Source organism: Phytophthora sojae (genome assembly GCF_000149755.1).
Source record: "Phytophthora sojae unplaced genomic scaffold PHYSOscaffold_4, whole genome shotgun sequence".
NCBI classification, from domain to species: Eukaryota; Oomycota; class Peronosporomycetes; order Peronosporales; family Peronosporaceae; genus Phytophthora; species Phytophthora sojae.
The window spans coordinates 6,947,536-6,965,879 of record NW_009258118.1 but is presented as its reverse complement, the minus strand read 5'-3'; the positions used below and the strand labels follow the sequence as shown (position 1 = coordinate 6,965,879).

At 58.9% G+C, this 18,344-nt stretch overlaps 7 protein-coding genes across 7 annotated transcripts; 6 read left to right on the top strand and 1 right to left on the bottom strand.

Moving 5' to 3' along the window:
• Positions 1–864: 864 nt before the first annotated feature.
• Positions 865–4,218, top strand: PHYSODRAFT_315372 (hypothetical protein; the record flags this gene model as incomplete). Its single annotated transcript, XM_009529602.1, has 2 exons — positions 865–1,067; positions 3,141–4,218. The coding sequence occupies 2 exons, from the start codon at positions 865–867 to the stop codon at positions 4,216–4,218; spliced, it is 1,281 nt and encodes a 426-aa protein (XP_009527897.1).
• Positions 4,219–4,533: 315 nt separating this feature from the next.
• On the bottom strand, positions 4,534–5,455 carry PHYSODRAFT_332574 (hypothetical protein; the record flags this gene model as incomplete). Its single annotated transcript, XM_009529601.1, has 5 exons — positions 4,534–4,771; positions 4,831–4,890; positions 4,990–5,037; positions 5,082–5,222; positions 5,295–5,455. 5 exons carry the CDS (start codon positions 5,453–5,455, stop codon positions 4,534–4,536), a joined length of 648 nt encoding a protein of 215 aa, XP_009527896.1.
• A 44-nt stretch (positions 5,456–5,499) lies between these two features.
• On the top strand, positions 5,500–6,783 carry PHYSODRAFT_559440 (hypothetical protein; the record flags this gene model as incomplete). The annotated part of the gene is made up of 1 exon (XM_009529600.1): positions 5,500–6,783. The coding sequence occupies one exon, from the start codon at positions 5,500–5,502 to the stop codon at positions 6,781–6,783; it is 1,284 nt and encodes a 427-aa protein (XP_009527895.1).
• A 928-nt stretch (positions 6,784–7,711) lies between these two features.
• On the top strand, positions 7,712–9,545 carry PHYSODRAFT_255531 (hypothetical protein; the record flags this gene model as incomplete). Its single annotated transcript, XM_009529599.1, has 6 exons — positions 7,712–7,792; positions 8,066–8,132; positions 8,168–8,414; positions 8,437–8,499; positions 8,553–8,775; positions 8,796–9,545. 6 exons carry the CDS (start codon positions 7,712–7,714, stop codon positions 9,543–9,545), a joined length of 1,431 nt encoding a protein of 476 aa, XP_009527894.1.
• Positions 9,546–10,824: 1,279 nt separating this feature from the next.
• Positions 10,825–12,144, top strand: PHYSODRAFT_315371 (hypothetical protein; the record flags this gene model as incomplete). The annotated part of the gene is made up of 1 exon (XM_009529598.1): positions 10,825–12,144. One exon carries the CDS (start codon positions 10,825–10,827, stop codon positions 12,142–12,144), a length of 1,320 nt encoding a protein of 439 aa, XP_009527893.1.
• A 1,776-nt stretch (positions 12,145–13,920) lies between these two features.
• On the top strand, positions 13,921–15,240 carry PHYSODRAFT_255501 (hypothetical protein; the record flags this gene model as incomplete). Its single annotated transcript, XM_009529597.1, has 1 exon — positions 13,921–15,240. One exon carries the CDS (start codon positions 13,921–13,923, stop codon positions 15,238–15,240), a length of 1,320 nt encoding a protein of 439 aa, XP_009527892.1.
• Positions 15,241–16,911: 1,671 nt separating this feature from the next.
• On the top strand, positions 16,912–18,231 carry PHYSODRAFT_503772 (hypothetical protein; the record flags this gene model as incomplete). The annotated part of the gene is made up of 2 exons (XM_009529596.1): positions 16,912–17,412; positions 17,470–18,231. 2 exons carry the CDS (start codon positions 16,912–16,914, stop codon positions 18,229–18,231), a joined length of 1,263 nt encoding a protein of 420 aa, XP_009527891.1.
• Positions 18,232–18,344: the final 113 nt, after the last annotated feature.

Sequence of the window (18,344 nt, the reverse complement as noted above, 5' to 3'; positions counted from 1 at the left end):
CCTGCAAACAGTGGGTAGAGAGGTGGATCGTTCTTCATCACTACAGTGTACTGAACGTGTACGGTAGTGTAAACTCATCGCCGAAAGAACTCACACCAACTGTGCGGCGACTTCAACAGCTGGCTGCTGTACTAGCGAAAAGAGAGCTGCTCTGCTCTGGCCGCGATCTTCTGTCAGCGTGGCAGAAGCGCCGCCGGACAATATACATGTAGCCGTGGATTTCGTTTTGCTGCTGCGTCACAGTGCGCCCTTGAAGCCTAGTCGTGGCATAGACAAATCCGTAGAACGTATCCATGAACTCGGCGCTAAGCAGCGCGCAGTCGACGGTTGCGTCGCCCACAAAAGTACTATAACCTACATGTACGCGTCGGCTTCATGCTGTCACTGTGGGCGGCGGCGAAGAGACACGGGAAATCTCTCTGGTATTGCTACACGCTGGCGGGCGGGCGGGCGGGCGACTGCAAACAATCTGATTACACCTTTCCAAGCCAACAGTGATGAAGCTTGGATTCGCGTGGCCAAGTCAAGTGTTCGACGAGGGCAGTCGCCGTTGCCAGTGACACTCATCGCAATTGAGCGGCACAAACTGGAGCTGCATCTGACTAACAGAACTCGTTTTCTGGGAGCCGTAGAGCAATTAATGAAGCCTGGGATGTCGATAGATTTCGTACCGAGATGCCCTAACGGGACCGCTGAATCACAAAGACGCGCTGTCTTGCCTCGGTCTCTGCTCAAACGCCGCAACTTGCTCGGCGAGTTCCGACACGCCAGTCATCACCTCATCCACCAGTGCTCGCTACGAGAGCTCATTCGTGATGCCCGTCACTCTCAATCTTTCCTCGGGGAGGTGACATCAACGCCGAGATGCCCAAAAGCTTCCAGACCCCAGGCGTCATGCCCGAACGCGTCTACTTGTCCGACAAACAGCAACAGATCCTGACCGACATGGCTGACGGGATCGTTGCCGAAACACTAGAGACATACGAAACATTCATCACCAACGGCCGAGAATTGCCAAGCTGCCAGTGGAAGCACGTCAAGTCCAAGGAGAAAGTTCACGTCTATCGGTCAAGACACGACAAGCCCTCGAAAGCTCAACTCTAATATACACAAGACGAAACAATCCGCAATCGGCCCAGACTTCTCTCGCTTTCGTCCATGGAGCGGCACCAACGCGAGGCCTCCGGTAGGCCCTACATCTACAACGTTGAAGACTCAGCACTGAAATTGAAGGACAGCTCGTCTGGTTCGTCCTCGCTACACGTAGACGGCGACTACGAGTTGTCCAAGGTGAAGCCTCCCAAAGTTCCTCTTGTCGTGGCTGTGGGCGTGATCGACGGCACTGTGGACGATGTAGCCTTCGGCGGGTTTGCCAACACCAAGTATTCGTGGATCGTGCGGAACTCGTACGTTCACAACGACGCCTTTGACCACCGCGAAGTGCTAGCCGCGCTGCAATTACCAAGTGAAGAGGACCCTTTCCGGTCCGTGACGATCAAGTGGGCAACGGGGAGTTCACGACGCGTCGAGACTTTCTCTACCTTGAGTCCATGGGGATGGCCTACGACTCGGACGGCGACAAGATTTTCTACAACCTCATCCACTCCATCGAGCTGGACGACTGCCCTCCGCTGGAGAAGCGATGCAATGTCATTCGAGCGCAGATGTCGACGTGCTACATCGGACGGCAGTTCAACGCTGCCAGCGTGGAATTGTTTTGTCGAGGATTCGTCGACCCTCGCGGCGATGTGCCGGAGAGTTACGGCGTCTTGAAGCTGGCTCACAACGTCGCAAACTGTTCTGGTTTCGTGGAGTGTTCGAATCTCAAGAAGCTAAGCTGGCTGGCGTCACTTAGCCGCCAAAGCGATGCAGCGCGCGCGTTGCCGTCGGTAGACTGCGGCGTGTGCAAGAGGTCGCTGAAGAATCTCGGCTTCCTCCAGTCTCCGTCGAGTTGCTCGATCTGTCGCCGCGTTACGTGCAACAAGTGCAGCGTCCAGAAGAAGCTCACGGTGGACGCGTCCTCGAAGGAGGTGGTGCAGAAGAGCTTCACCTTCTGTCTGTCTTGTGTCATTGAGGCGCGTAAACTTTCAGCTTGGGAAGTGGCGACCTCCAGCCTGCGGTGTCCTTGAAGCGCAGCAAGCGCCAGCGTTGCGGCTATCCAAGAGCCTGCTTCCATGGGTAATACTTCAAGGCGGGGTGCTCGTATCCATACAGGGTCTGGAATCCAGGCTGGATTGAGCACCTCTGCTTGCTTTTGGTGACCGTATCGGATATGATCCACAGTAGTAGACGGACGAGTGCAAGTTCCCTGACTCGCCAGCATCGAGCTGACTGCAGTGGGCCAGCAAAGCGCTTCCTGGTGCTAAAATCGACGCCGGTCACAAAAAAACTCGGCGGCACTGCAACTCGCATATCGCTCGCTCGTAGAGGAAGAGCTCCGCAGGCCCACCACTGCATATCAGCTTGCCACTCTATGCTCGCCAGATGCTGCTTCGGCAACAGTCAGCGTGGCGAAGGGCTCCCTACGGATTTTTGGCGTAGATTCCAGGTCAAATGATACAGTACAGCGACATGGTGTTCTACATTCAGTTGGCAAGCTTTTCATGTTGACTCCGGGCCCGATGTCCTAGTGATCGGACATCGACTGCAGCTGGAGGTGCAAGGATGGATAATGTACGTAGCCAAACCAACAAGTGGGAGCGGCGGCCTTGCGAATCTCTCAACTTCAGCGTGAAGGTCTCCACTGATCGGCATCTGGGAACACCCGACGGTCTCTGTACGCTACGTTGCAGCTTCTTCCGACTCCAGGTCACGGTCAAGCTTCATCAACTCATCCCTCAGCTGTTCACGCAGAGGTCCCCTCGGGCCCCGTCATTCCGAGACTTGCCTCGAAACCGCGACGTCGGTCTCCACTCACTCTATCGCATCGCAATGCCCAGAAGCTTCCAGGCTCAGGGCGTCGTGCCCGAACGCGTCTACCTGTCCGCTAGACAGCAGCAGATTCTAAATGACATGGCCGACGGGATCATCGCCGAAACGCTGGGGACGTACGAGACTTTCATCGCCAACGGCCGAGACTTGCCGAACAACGAGTGGAAGCACGTCAAGTCCAAGGAGAAGGTCCACGTCTACCGTTCAAGACACGACAAGGGGCCCAAACCCCGCGGGCAGTCGCAAGACGAGAAGGACCCGAGTCGTCCGAGGTTCTTGTCCCTGTCGGCTATGGAGCGTGAGGCGTCAGGGAGACCCTACGCCTACGACGACGACGATGAAGAGCCTGTTCGGCAGGAGAAGGACAGCACCAACACCAACAGCTCGTCCAGCGGCGCGGGCTCGTTCTCGCTGGGCGACGACTGTGTGTTGGCGCAGATGAAGCCGTCCCACGTGCCTCTCGTCGTAGCGGCAGGTGTGATCGACGGCACTGTGGAGGACGTGGCGTTTGGTGCGTTCGCCAACACTAAACACTCGTGGATTGTGCGCAATTCATACGTGCACAACGACGTCTTTGACGACCGGAAGGTGCTGGCGACGCTGCAGACACCGAGTGACGAGGACCCGTTCCGATCGGTCACGATCAAGTGGGCCACGGGGAACTACGGCGCCTTCACGACACGCCGAGACTTTCTGTACCTCGAGTCCATGGGGATGGCCTACGACTCGGACGGAGAGAGGATATTCTACAACCTCATCCACTCCATCGAGCTGGACGGCTGCCCTCCGCTGGACAACCGCCACAACATCATTCGCGTGCAGATGTCGACGTGCTACATCGGCCGGCAGCTAGACGACAGCAGCGTCGAGATGTTCTGTCGGGGCTTCGTAGATCCGCGAGGAGACATGCTCGAGAGCTACGGCATCTTGATGCTGGCCCACAACGTGGCCAACTGCTCGGGCTTTGTCGAGTGCTCGAACCTCAAGAAGCTCAGCTGGTTGATGTCGCTTCGCCGCCGTAGCGATGCAGCGGGTGTCTTACCTTCGCCAGACTGCGGAGTGTGCAAGAAGTCGCTCAAGAAGCTCGGGCTGCTGCAGTCTCCGTCGGGGTGCGCGATCTGCCGCTGCGTCACGTGCAACAAGTGCAATGTTCAGAAGAAGCTCACGGTGGACGCGTCCGACAAGGAGGCGAAGCCGAAGAACTTCACCTTCTGTCTGCCGTGCGTACTCGAAGCCAAGGAGTTGGCAGCATGGGAAGTCGCAACATCCTGCCGACGAAGCCCGTGATGAAGACCTGGACGATCAATAAAATATTTTTATGAACACTTTTTTTACAGATCGACACCCCGAAAATTGTGCTGAAAGGTGGATGTTTGTTTTCGCAGCACAAGCGGGCAATTGGGTGAAGGCCGAACAGCTAGAAGAAGCCCAACGCGCACTGCATTCTGTAGAAGACTCGAAGTCGGTGCACTCTAGGGCTTAGAGTCTAAGTTACGATAGGCAGCGCTGCGAACGATCAATTCGTGAAGAAAGTCTTGGCTTCAATGTAAGTTGCGCTGTGCATTTTTCGCCACGAAGTCACGAGCCGAACCACTCTTTGACTCATTCGAGCAACAACTTCAAGGCGTGCACGATTCCAAAGATGTCGACGCCGACGAGCTTACAGACGTGGCGCGGCGAGATCGGCTCGGCGCTTTGCCGCTTGAAGCTCCGAGCTGTCGACGACAGCATCAACGCAGCATAGAAACTTCCACCGGTGCAGCCCCCAAGCACCGGCGTAAGGCGCCGCAACCGGAGGTCCACGGTCGACCACTGGATATCCACGGTCGGAGGCGCCGACCTGCTCGCAGACATCCGGGACAGAACCTCGGTCCCCCATGAGAAATTGCGGCGTCGGACCCAGGGGCCTGCAAACCAATGCCCACGACGGCAATGATGATCGCGAAGTCGTTGCTGCTGCTCGCGATCAACATCCCAAGTTCGCGTCGGGCGTTTGCAGCTCGGCAATATTCAGCATCCACCCGCACATGTGGACTTAGGATCGTGGATTAATCGCACGTCGAGTTGAGCGCCGGGTTGAACTCAATCCGCCGGGCAGAAGGCACGCTGCAACTCGGCGCTCACTCCAATTCGCATTAGTGGTGGCGGACCGGCGGTCACGCGCGATGACGGCCACTTTCTGCTGCATTAACGCGCCGACCGTCAGTCTGACGGCGTCAGCAAGGCGCCAACGTCGGCGCTCGATGCAGAAGAGGCCGCAGTACAGTGTAGACACGGCCGCCAAGGCATTGCTCGGGGCAGCCATCGGAGACCGTCACGCGTTGCACATGTAAGTCGGGAGGAGGGAAGACCCTCGAGCGCACCCACCGGCTTGCTTGTCAACAACGCGGCGACCGAAGGACCGCGAAAATTCGAGCGAGACGAGCCGAAGCGACGTCAAAGACGCGCTGAGCGTTGGATGCAGCCATCCAAAGCCGCGGCGAGCAGCTTCAGTCACCTCATCGGCTGGCCCGCGCAGCCGCATGGGCTCCTCATTCCCAGACTTGTCGCGCGGGCCGCAACGCAGGCATGACCAAGTTCGCGCTCGGCCCGGGCGCCATGCCCGAGCGCCTGCACCTGGCCGAGACGCGGCAGCACGCGCTGACCGACATGGCCGACGCCGTCGTGGCCGAGACGCTGCAGACGTACGAGTCGTTCATCACGAGCGGCCGGCAGCTGCCGCACGAACAGTGGAAGCACGTCAAGAGCAAGGAGAAGGTGCGCGTCTTCCGCTCGCGCAGGGGCAAGTCGGCCAAGCACCACACGCAGTCGCACGACGAGAAGGACCCGAGCCGGCCGCGGCTGCTCTCGGCCTCGGCTATGGAGCAGGCCGCGGCGTCCGGCCGGCCCTTCGCCTACGACGACGACCCGGCCCAGGAGGACGAGACCAGCGCCAACACGCTCAGTTCCAGCAGCGACGCCGGCTCCTTCACGCTCTTCGAGGACAGCGTGCTGGCCACCGTCAAACCCGCGCACGTGCCGCTCGTCGTGGCCACCGGCTCCATCGAGGGCACGGTCGAGGACGCCGCGTTCGGCGCCGTAGCCAACACCATGCACCGGTGGCTGGTGCGCAACTCGTACGTGCACAACGACACGTTCGATGACCGCAAGCTGTTGGCCACGCTGCAGACGCCGAGCGAGGAGGACCCGTTCCGGTCCGTCGTGATTAAGTGGGCCACGGCCAACTTCGGCCCGTTCGTGACGCGCCGGGACTTCTTGTACTTGGAGTCCATGGGCATGGCCTTCGACTCGGACGGCGAGCGCGTGTTCTACAACCTCATCCACTCCATCGACATGGACGAGTGCCCGACGCTCGAGAACAGCCACAACATCATCCGAGTGCAAGTGTCCATTTGCTACATTGTCCGGCAGCTCAACGACGACAGCGTGGAGCTCTTCTGCCGCGGGTTTGTTGATCCCCACGGCGAGATGATGGAGAGCCACGGCATCGGACTGCTGGCCCAGAACGTCTCGTCCTGCGCCGGCGTCGTCGAGTGCTCCAACCTCAAGAAGCTCAGCTGGCTCATGTCCCGCCGCCGCCACAGCGACTCATCGGGCATTGCTTCTTCGTCGGGCAAGTGCGGCCTGTGCCACAAGTCGCTCAAGAACCTCGGCAGCCTGCTCCAGACGCACTCCGGCTGCCCGATCTGCCGCCGCGTGACCTGCGGCAAGTGCAGCGTGCAGAAGAAGCTCACGATCGACGCGTCCAAGGACATTACGCAGAAGAACTTTACCTTCTGCCTGTCCTGCGTGCTGGAGGCCAAGGAGCTCTCGGCCTGGCAAGTGGCCACCTCCACCTTGCGGAGTTCGTGACCGAATTCAATAGACGATATAGCAGTGTATTTAAACTGGACAAATAGATAGATGCTGGCCACCTCCAGGTATAACTTCCACGTCGCTGAGTTGCGTTAGCACCCCCATGTGCTCGAAGCGGTTGATAAAACTTCAACATCTGGCCGATCCAACGCTACAGTTTTCGCTACGCGGCACTTCAAAGCTGACTGAAATGTCATCGCGCGATTGAGACTCGCCTCGATCTGCAGTTCAGCATCGTCGAGTGCATGATGCTACAGCACCTTCCTTGCTTTTAACCAAGACGACCCCCCTGCCTTGCGCTCGTTTACGGGCAAAGCTCCTCTTTTCGAGTATCATTTTGAGCCAGGCGTTGCTTGGGACACACTTCGAGTCGACGTCGTGGTGCGAGCGCTGCGGCACCGCGGTCGCGCGCGAGGACGTTGGTGGTCGTTCCACCGGATAACGAGCTGCCTGGCCATAGTATTGTCGTGTCCCAAGCCGGTCAATTTGACGAGATTGCCAGCTTGCCAGCGTCGACTACAGTGTAGGGAAAGCTGCAGACTAAGCGCCACCTTGTGCTTGCTGCGTTCTCGCGAGGCCGCGGTCTGTGCGTGCACCGGACTTGATCCATGCAGCGAATTGCAGGCTGCAATTGTTGCGTTCCGGCACGGTCAATTGGACGAGATTGCCAGCCTCAACTAGGCAGTCTGTCTGAATAAAAGTGAGCAAGTTTCCATAAGGACTGGTATTACATCTGCAATATTTTGTATTTCAATACGACATGTACTTCGGACGGAGGATACTTTCGATCCGAGGCGCCCAGTTCTCGAACTTGTTCTTCTCAATCCGTCACATGACGAACTCGATCTGGTCGAGCGACCATCTTTAGCCCTAGGGATCGAGGTTTCCAAGGCCCGAGGCCATTGGCAAGCTGCAATTCAACGGGATGGCTGTGAGCCAACGCAACGAGCATGATCGTGCTCTCGTCGAGGAGCTGCAGCTCCCCTCTATGCGCGCCATATGCGCGGTAGACTGCAACGGGCATCACGGCGAAAAACAGAAGAGACTGCGGCCACTTGCAACTTGCAAGTTGCAAGCCATTTTCCTGCCGATCAAGGCCTTCGCGCCCCTTGCTCCCCGACAAACAAAACTTAGGCATCGGCCATCTCCATTACGCGCTTGCCCCGCCGCGAAAGGAGAACCCCGGACACTTTGGCGGCGAGGAAGCCCCGCGCGTGTCTAACGCGCGCGACGCCGCGACGAAAGTTTGCGAAAAAGTTTTGCGGCGCGACATCCGCAGACGAAGCCACAACAGCGCCGCGCCGCCGCGCCGGAGACTGCGTCTCTGAACGGAATGCAGGCGCTGTGTGCGTCCATCTTGCCGAGCTTCCCATCTCCAAAGGCAATCTCAAGGACTTGCAGCTGGGCGGTCACGGGCCGCGAGCCCCGAGTGCCACACCGAGGCAAACGCGAAGTGGCTCGTCATTCGAGAACTCCGGCCCCGGCCCCAAAGCTGAAGCCATCCCGCCGACAACGAGCAAGTGCAGCCTCAAGCCGGGCGCCGTGCCCGAGCGCATGCGTCTGTCCGAGGACAAGAAGCAGGAGATCATCGACGTGACCGACGGCTTCATCGCCGAGACGCTGCACACGTAACGGCCGGCAGCTCCCCAGCGACCAGTGGAAGCACGTCAAGTCCAAGGAGAAGGTCCTGTCTACCGCTCGCGGCGCGGCAAGGTGCAGAAGCTGCACAGCCAGTCGATCGACGAGAAGGATCCGAGCCGACCGAGGTTGATGTCGGCCGGCGCGATGGAGCACCACCAGCGGCAGGCGGCCGCATCGGGCAGACCGTACGCCTATGACGACCCGATTCACGACGAGGACGTCAGCACCACCAACACGAACAGTTCGTCAAGCGACGCGGGGTCCTTCACGCTGCCCGAGGACAGTGTGCTGGCCAAGGTCAAGCCGTCCCACTCACCGCTCACAGAAAAGTCGAGGACGTCGCCTTCGGTGCGCTGGCCAACACCAAGAGCTCGTGGCTCATCCGCAACTCTTACGTCCACAACGACGCATTCTACCAGCGGAAGGAGCTGGCAGAGCTGCAGACCCCAAGTGAGGAGGATCCGTTCCGGGCCATGACCGTCAAGTGGGGAGCGGCCAACTACGGCGCCCTCACAACGAACCGTGACCTGCTGTACGTCGAGTCCATGGGAATGGCCTTCGACTCGGACGGCGAGCGCATTTTTTACTACATCATCCACTCGATCGAGCTGGACGACTTCCCGCAGCTCGAGCCGAGCCATGGACTCGTCCGCATTCATTTGTCAATGGCGTACGTTGCCCGTCAGGTCAACCCAGACATGGTGGAGATGTTCGCTCGCGGCTTTGCTGACGCCCGCGGCGACATGATGGAGGGCTACGCAGTCATGCTGCTGGCCAACAACGTGCTGTCGAGTGCGGGGATCGTCGATTGCTCCAACCTAAAGAAGCTGAGCTATCTCATGGCGCTGCGACGACGCAGCGATGCATCGGGCATTGAGTCCTCCAGCGAGTGTGGCGTGTGCAGCAGGCCACTGAGCAAGCTCGGAAACCTTCTCCAGTCGAATTCAGGCTGCCCGGTTTGTCGCCGCGTGACGTGCAGCAAGTGCAGCGTGCAGAAGAAGATCTCGGTGGACGTTTGCCAGGAGGACGTCACGCAGAAGAGCTTCACCTTCTGCTTGCCCTGCGTGATCGAGGCCAAGGAGCTATCGGCTTGGGAAGTCGCTTCGGCCTGCCTTTAGAGCTCCTAGTTGGCCCGGGTAGGATAGACTATTTAAACCAGACAAAATACACGTAGCTAGGTCTCGGATAGCTCGCTTTAGGTCCTGTGGATGAATACACCGAGCGGGTCAGTCTACAGACGAGTCCAACGTAGCCGGACCAGGCGTAGCGTAAACCACACCACACCTTCTTCGAGCTCGAGCCCGTCTACTTCAAAAGTGGGCTCCCCCTAAAACGAGAGCCAAAAGTCGCACAAAATGGGCTCCCTCATGGTAAGTACGAGATCAAGGAGCCCCTCCCCTCCAGGGCTCCCCAAATTTAGCTTCAAACCTATGACGGGCTCTTCCTAGTAATATTTGATTGGCCAATTTTACCTAGACTTAAGGCGAGCAAATTCGCGTGATCGATGCGCCACGCTAGAAGATCGAGCTCAAAGATCGCCACACGAGAAGATCTCGCGCCGCTCATATGTGTACAGCCGCTCCGAGGCCACCCCAGCGTCGCCGATAGTCCTTCCTTCCCCTCAAGGAGAAGCCCTCTTTCCTATGCCTTTTCAGGTTAGAACCTGGAGATACTTCAATGACGGCCAATCATCAGCGAGATATTTAACACAGGTGAGGGAGCCCTTAACGAGGGCTCACAGTTCTGGAGGGCTCCTTTCACTTAACCTATTGAACTCCAGAGTCTTTTTGGGTTCACCCAAGAGCCCAGGAGCCCGGCTCTCCCCAGGGCTCGTAGAAGGTGTGGCGTAAACGGCTTGAGGACACCGTTCGCGGCGTATTCCTGCGGGCAAAAACAATCGGGAATCGATCGATTGTGGTCGCTCCATGGTCTCGCTTGCATGCGCGTTGGCACGCGATCGCAGCGAGTCCCGCCTTCATGGCCAACGCTTTCGGCCACGCTGTGGCCCACAGTGGGAGGCAACATGTCTTTCGAGCCGACTGCGGACAGAGGTGAACCCTGCCTTACCACCTCGTCCGAGCAGCTCCGTGACTGCGAATTGAAGGCACCCGCGGCGCGCATGCTTTGTTCGTGGCAGCCAGCCAGCCCGCGGGCTCTCTTTCCTCGCCAGCAAGACTGTCTGCTGAGCGGCTTCCAGAGCCGAGCCGCGCGCAGCAGACAGCCCCAGCGACGCCTTCGCGGAACCGCATCAATCCATCGGCGCTGCCGTCTATGCGCCGCCTTCGCCACCCTTCGCCGCCGATGCTGCCCACCGGCCATTTCACCACTTGCCGAGTCGAGCTCAGTGCTGACTCAGCTTGACTGAAGGCTTGGTTATCGGAGACTTCGGCACCGACCATGAAGAGCTTCACGCAGGCTGACGCCGCGCTGCCCAAGCAGCTCAAGCTCTCCCCCGAGCAACAGCAGGCGCTCACAGACCTGGCCGACCGCATCGTTGCGGAGACCCTGCAGGCCAACGAGGACTTCATCGCCAACGACCGGCGGGTCGACGGCCGCGTGTGGAAGAAGGTCAAGTCGCGCGAGAACGTGCACGTGTATCGCACGCGCCGCTCGGGCAGCAAGATGCGCGGCAGCAGCAGTGACGTCAACGAGAAGGACCCGAGTCGGCCGCGACTGCTGTCCAACAACGCGGTCGAGCAGCACCAGCGCGACGCCATCGCGGCCGGCCGCCCCCTTGGATTCGTGAGCGACGACGACGGTGAAGTGCATGGCAACGAGGCCAGCCAAACCAACACACACAGCTCCACAAGTGAGGGCGGATCTTTCGCTATTGAAGACAGCGTCCTGGCCAAGTCAAAGCCGTCCTATGTGCCGCTGATAGAGGCGAGCGGCATCATGGACGGATCCGTGGAAGACGCGGCGTTCGGCGCGCTGGCCGACACCATGTACGCCTGGGAGGTGCGCAACTCGTACACGAAGAACGACGGGTTTGATGGCCGCAAAATCCTGGCCGCGCTGCAGGGCCCCAGCGAGGAGGACCCATTCAGGTTCATCGGCGTCAAGTGGGCCACGCGCGACTACGGAACGTTCATGACGCGCCGGGACCTGCTGTTCTTGGAATCGTCGGGCTTCGCGCTCGACTCGGACGGCGAGCGCGTGTACTACAGCTTGGCCCACTCGATCGAGCTGGCCGAGGTTCCCCGTCTACCTGAACGCCTCAATGTTATCCGCATGAACCTTTCGAGCTGCTACATTATGCGCCAGTTGACGGAGGACAAGATCGACATCTACTGCAGAGGATACTCGGACATGGGCGGCGAGATGCCCGAGGGATTTAGCGTCAGCTTCTTCTCCGCTGCGGTCGCCGGCGTCTCGGGTATGGTCGAGTGCTCGTACCTCAAGAAGCTGTCTTGGTTCATGAGCCGACGTCGCCAGAGCGATTCTGCTGGCGCGCGGTCAAGTCACTGCGGCGTGTGCGGCAAGAGCGTCAATAAGCTCTCGAACCTCGTGCAGTCCAGCAGCGGGTGTCCAATCTGCCGACTCCCGGTTTGCAGCAAGTGCAGCTTGCAAAAGAAATTGTCCATCGTGTCGCCCGAGAACGTCGTCCAGAAGCAGTTCTCCTTCTGCCTCTCGTGCGTCATTGAAGCTCGGCGGTTGTCGGCATGGGACGTCGCCACCTCACTGCTCAGTGAGCAGTGCTCACGGCCTCATGATTGAAAGAGCCGAATTGAAACGTTGAAAAGGTACGAGCACGTCCAAGCAATGCGCTACGTGACAATTTGTCATATTTTAGTGTCGAAGTACACAGGAAACACAAGACTCCGGCGAATATAAGGATTAAACGAATTGGTGAACTTCATGGCGATGAGGCCTTTATGGAGAAAGCCTCTCGGCCTCAGCCTTCTCTTGCTTGCGAGGTCGTGGAGTTGCTGCGAAATGCGGAAGCCCGGAGCTTTCGGTTTCGGCTGGAGACGCGACGCCGGAGTGGATGGTTCCCGTGTTGATCCGCGCTGGGATTTGAGTCGCCATGCGCCTGCCAAATTTGCCCTCGAGGCAGCACAAAGCTCACGCGGCCCTATGGCGCTCGTGTCACGTCGTGACACGACAGCTTTGACTGACTCACGGCGGCGTGTAAAATGGCTCGAAAGCTATGGCTCTGCCTCCCCCAGGACAAGACATGGTTGACAGCAAACCGATCCGCCTAGAGCCTTGGCCCAAGTTTGAAGACCAACGATTGCCGTATCCAAAGATGTGGTTAAACGGACGCATGCGCGGCGCGCGCATTGCGCGCATGTACGGGTACTGTACAGCCAAGTGATCATTATGGCAGAAGAAGCGCGTGACGGCTTTCAGGGCATGAAGTTTTCTGTGTGTTTGTGAGCCTAAAGCGACGTGGCGACGCTGAGGAGCAGGAAACAGCAGAGAAACATACAAGACGAGCGCTCGATCTCTGCTCCTGCAACTTGCAGAGCTGGTGCTGGATGGAGTCTGGTCAAGATTGGTTGGCGCCCATGTTCGCTTTGTGCCTTGGGTCCCCATCTCGCGAGCACCGGCATCGCTCCTCCTTCCTCGTCTCCTGCGTCGCACTACCGCTAGTCCTGTCAACCTCAGCTGTCATAACCTTACCTTGACCTCCTTAACCTTAACCCACCTCCAAACTCACTGGACTTTCTAAACTTTCGCTTTAACCTCCTTAACGACACAAAGGTACCTCAAGCTGGCTCGATTGGAGCCTGAAGTGGTCGACCTGGATAATCAACGAGCATCGTTCCCCACTGACGCGCTGAATAATAGCGCCTCGCACATGTCGATAGTGTTTCTTCAGCAAACTGGCGTCTGTCCACTGTTGCCTACGAGAACATCTAGCCTCCTGCCACGCTGACAAGGCTTCGTTAAGCCGAAGGCTAGACGTTCTCGTTTTATATGAACGCGGGTACAGAGGTACAGAGGCACAGGTTCAGGTGTGACCCACCACCGTCTTAAAGAGCTACGATCGACGTTAATAGCGGCACTCGCATCCTCCGCAACTTGGACAGATCGCTGTAGTCATCGATACATGTTTGTACTTCTGAAGTAAATGGATGGAAAGGCACAATAAAAGGTGTATTGTTTTACTACTACACTGTAGAAGTTCACATTATTGGTAGATCAAACGGTGAGGCTTGGAAATCTGTCCTGCAATATGCTGCGTTCGTGCAGGCTGGAAGCTGCAGCCACGCCCAAGGTACTGTACGCCCACTACCAGCTCCGAGCCCGAGTTGGCTGGGAGTTTGGTCCCGGCTTTTTCCATTATACTGAGTTTTGTAAAGGGGAAGTTAGGGAGGTTAGGAAGGTGAGATTATGGAGGTTGGAGGTGTGTAAGGTAAGGTTGACAGGACTAACTACCGCGCGACGCCTCCATCCTCAATCTTCGCAGCCACTTCGAAACTTGCTTTCGAGCACCTAGACTTGTATCGGAGACCGTTGATCCAGGAACTGCTCTACAGTATCAGGATGGCCTACACGCGCGCGGACGGAATCATCCCGGACCGGTTGACCCTCACCAAGGAGCAGAAGCAGGCGCTGACCGACACCGCCGACAAGGTTGTGGCCGAGACTCTGCGCTCGTACGAGCGGTTCGTCGCCAACAACCGGCAAGTGGACCCTCGGCTCTGGAAGCCCATCAAGTCCCATGAAAAGGTGCACGCGTACCGCACCCGGCGTTCAGGTTCCAAGTACCTGAAGCATCTCGAGAACGAGAAACACCCGAGTCGACCGCGGTTGCTGTCGAACAACACGGTGGAGGAGCAGCAGCGTCAGGCGATGGCGGCAGGTCGACCGCACGCCTTCACCTCCGACGACGAAGACGAGGAACCGCAGCGAACGCCAGGGGAGAAGTCCGCCAGCAGCGTCTCGCGGTCGCAACACACACAGAGCTCGTCGAGCAACGCAGGGTCCTTCTCGGTCTTCCCCGAGGAGAGCGTGCTGGAGAAGGTCAAGCCCTCACACGTGCCGCTGGTCGCAGCGACCGGAATCATTGACGGATCCGTTGCGGACGTCGCGTTTGGAGCGCTGGCCCATACGAACGAGGCCTGGCTCGAGCGCAACGCCTACGTGAAGAACGATGGCTTCGACGCTCGCAAGGTTCTCGCCTCCTTCCAGGCCCCGAGCGAGGAGGATCCGTTCCGGTTCATCGGCATTAAATGGGCCACCCGCGACATCGCTGTCTTTGTCTCTCGACGGGATGTCGTCTTCATCGAGTCCTCCGGCATCGCGTTGGACTCGGACGGCGAGCGCGTTTACTACAGTTTGGCCCACTCGGTCGAGCTGGACGACTGCCCCGTGCTTCCCGATAGCTACAACGTCGTCCGCCTGAACCTGTCCATTTGCTACATCATGCGGCAGATTTCGGAGACGCAGATTGAAGTGTGTGCGCGAGGATACGCAGATATGGGCGGCAGCTTGCCGCCGCTTGTCGGATTGAATGTTTTCACCCAAGGTGTCGTGGACGTCGTGGGCATCGTCGAGGCCTCGTACCTCAAGAAGCTGGCGTGGCTCATGGCGCGCCGGCGGACCAGCGACGCGTCTGCGCTACACACGAAGGACTGCGGTGTCTGCGGCAAGGGCACCAAGAGGTTCAACCTCATTCAGGCTGGGGGCACGTGCGCTATCTGCAGACAAACCATTTGCCAGAAGTGCAGCGTCAAGAAGAAGCTGCTGCTGGACGCAGCCGAAGACGTGCAGCGAACTCTCACCTTCTGCGTGTCGTGTGTCATCGAGGCCCGGCAAATGTCCGCATGGGACGTCGCGACCGCGCAGCTCAAGCGCCGGTAACTAGTATCGTCCAGGAAGGTGAGGCAGCACGCGTTGACTACAGATAGAGCCACCGTATTTTAGAGCTAATGAAGGTGCTGTGTAGATACATACCCTCGTTCGTCTCCATCCACTCATTCATCCGTTCAGACAGCACACCGAAACGCAGCGTTGCATTGTACTTCGAGGTGCCACCATCGATCACGTTTCACTGAGACGTCGGAGGTCGGAGCTGTTTATCATGCCGAGTCACGACGAGGGTGTCCTCGAACTTGGAGGAGCCTCCAACTTGGAGTCCAAGTGGTGCAAGTTGCACGCTGCGGTGGGACTACAGCAGTGCAGGACACATCAAGCGCGTTGTTAAATGGGCGATCGCTTGAGCACTGTCTCGCGCAGCAGAGTCGGCGAAAAACTAGCAGATATGTGGCCGCGCAGGTCCGCAAGCAACGAGCGCGATATGTACCTCCGAGTCTGTCCGTGTTGACGATCGCAGCTTCTTGCAGTTTGCTGGATGGCGAATCTGTGCAGCGGCTTTCACCGAGGCTATCGACGTCCGCGTTGTATCTTTCGTGAAGACAACTTCGGGCGAGGTAGGAACATCCTACTACAGTACATGTAGGAAGAGGACAAGTCTTGCTCTCACAGAGGAGAGGCGCGAAAGAATCGGTGGCACAGCGAGCACTTCCAGCGATCGGTCAAAACCTGCACTACATATAGCATACGTATACACCGTACGGTGCAGGTCTGCAGTCAAACCGCCAAATACGGTAAACCCTCGAGGCTTACTGTACATGCTGCCAAGGTTGTGGCGCCCCCATCGTGGCAGCACCAAATTACTGGCGGCCTCCGCTGTCTCAATCACGAGAGCCCTCTGCGCGCCCTCCTCCTCCTTGTCCGACAGCACTACATGTGGATACCACCTTGTTCGCCGTGATGCCATCACTGATGGCAGAACTGCAGCACTGCCCGCAAACCTGGCAGGCAGGCAGACGCGGCCCCAGGATCTCGAGGCCTGGAGCCATAAGATCTCTCTTTGACGCTCTCTTTGCGCTCTCGGTGGGCCACAGCAGCACCGAGATCAGCATGACAGCCATGCGGTGTCGGTAACGCCGCACAAAATTATTCAAAGTACAGATGATCATGCAAGTGTCGCGGTTGGGGCCCGACCGTGACGTCCGCGGCAGCCGATAAGGAGAGCACCGACTCGGGCAAAGCCTCCAGCAGGCCGCCTGGCGGGTGGCTGGTCAATCTCGGCCGGCGTGCATGTTCCTCCTGTCGTGAGCTCGTAACGCCGCTCAATTCACCCGGGTTGATGCGGTGACCCGAAGCTTCCACGCGGCTTGGGCGCGCTGCTCCATTGGCTGGCGCCTCGTTTCTTCGCCGGGTGAGCAGCAGCCGACTCTACACCCGTGCACATGCTCCCGTGTCGCGACGTAGCGATGCCAGAAGGAGGACGCTCCGATCCCTGTTGAAGGATCCCGAACCACGCGGGCCTCCCACTGCTGGTTGTAGAAGCTGGATAAGGTCTCCGCTGCACTCTCTTCAACTTTTGTCCTCCGCTGCCACTGCCCAGGACGGACCTTTCCCATCTGCTTGACCACCCGGCCTCACTTCGCGAAGCGCTCTCGCTCGGACACTGCAGTCCGTGGGTTGATAGCACTTGAGGACAGCCGCACCAGCAGCAGCAGCAGCATGCGCTTCGGAGACTCGTGGGACGCGGGCCACATCTTCCCGCCTCGGGAGCTCGTGCTCACGCGCGACGACAGGGAGCAGTACGAGACGCTGGCGGACCAGCTCGTGGCCGAGACCTTGCAGGCCAGCGAGGAGTTCATCTCGGACCGTCGGTCGGTCGACCTGGAGCGATGGAAGGTGGTCATGGAGAAGGGCAGCATGACGGCGTACCGTTCGCGGTCGCGCGGCCAGCGGCGCGCGCGCCGCGACAGACTCGAGACGGAGGAGGCGGTCGAGACGTCCGTCGTGCACCGCCCCAAGCTCTACTCGGCCGACAGCTCGCTAAGCGACCTCATGGGCCGCGGCAACACGCACTTGTCGTGCGGCTCTTCTCACGACGGCGGCAGCTCGTACGCAGGCTCGGACTACTACGAGAGCAGCCGCATCGACCCCGAGGCGCCCGAGCAGAGCGTGCTGAGCAAGTCGCGGCCGCGCAACACGCCCATGGTCTTTGGCGGCGGCGTGATCCCCGGAACGGTGGACGACGCAGGACTGGGATTCCTGGCGGACACACTGGAGCGCAGCCTCATGCGCGCGGCCACGTGCAAGGAGGTGAACGTCAAGGACCTGCGGATACTGGCCCAGTTTCGGGGCCCGACCCAGCAAGACCCGTTCCGGTTCCAAGGCATCAAGTGGATCTCCTACTCGTCCAGCAAGACGGGCGGCTCGGTGGCCAAGCCCAGAGATACCGTCACGCTCGAGTCCACGGGATCAACGCTGGACGCGAACGGCGAACGCGTGTGCTACTTTTTGAACCACTCCGTCGAGATCGAGGAAGTCCCGGAGTTCCGTAAGCACGGACTGGTGCGTCTGCTCACCTCAAGCTGCCGCATCGTGCGGCCGTACAACAGCCAGGGAGAGGTGGAGGTGTATTTCCGAGGCTACTGCAACGCCGGCGGCCACTTTGGCGTGAGCGCGTCGACGCAGCTCTTCTGCGAGTTTATGCTGGACACGGCGCAGCTGGTGGAGGAGTCGTACATGAAGAAGCTGGCGTGGTTCGTGCACGCGTACGCGCGGCGCCAGAATGTCCACGCGGAGGAGGACAAGCACGAGGGGTGCGCGTGCTGTCATAAGCTGCCCACCAAGGGCTTCAAGAAGCTGCTCGAGAGCACCACCACCTGCTTTCTGTGCAGACGAAAGGTCTGCAAGAAGTGCACGGTCAAGAAGAACTTGTCCATGGACTCGTCGAGCAAGAAGAGCCTCGACTTCTGCCTCAACTGCTACCTCAAGGCCAAGCAGTTGTCGGCGTGGAGAGTGGCGCTGGCCACGCTGCCCAAGTAGTCAACCCAGTTCATCTAGTGTAGTTTCGATAAATACCCCCCGCCTGATAGTTCTAGCCCGTAGTTTAAAGCTCATCGCAGCAACCATAAAGCACCTTGTGCACCTAACTTTCA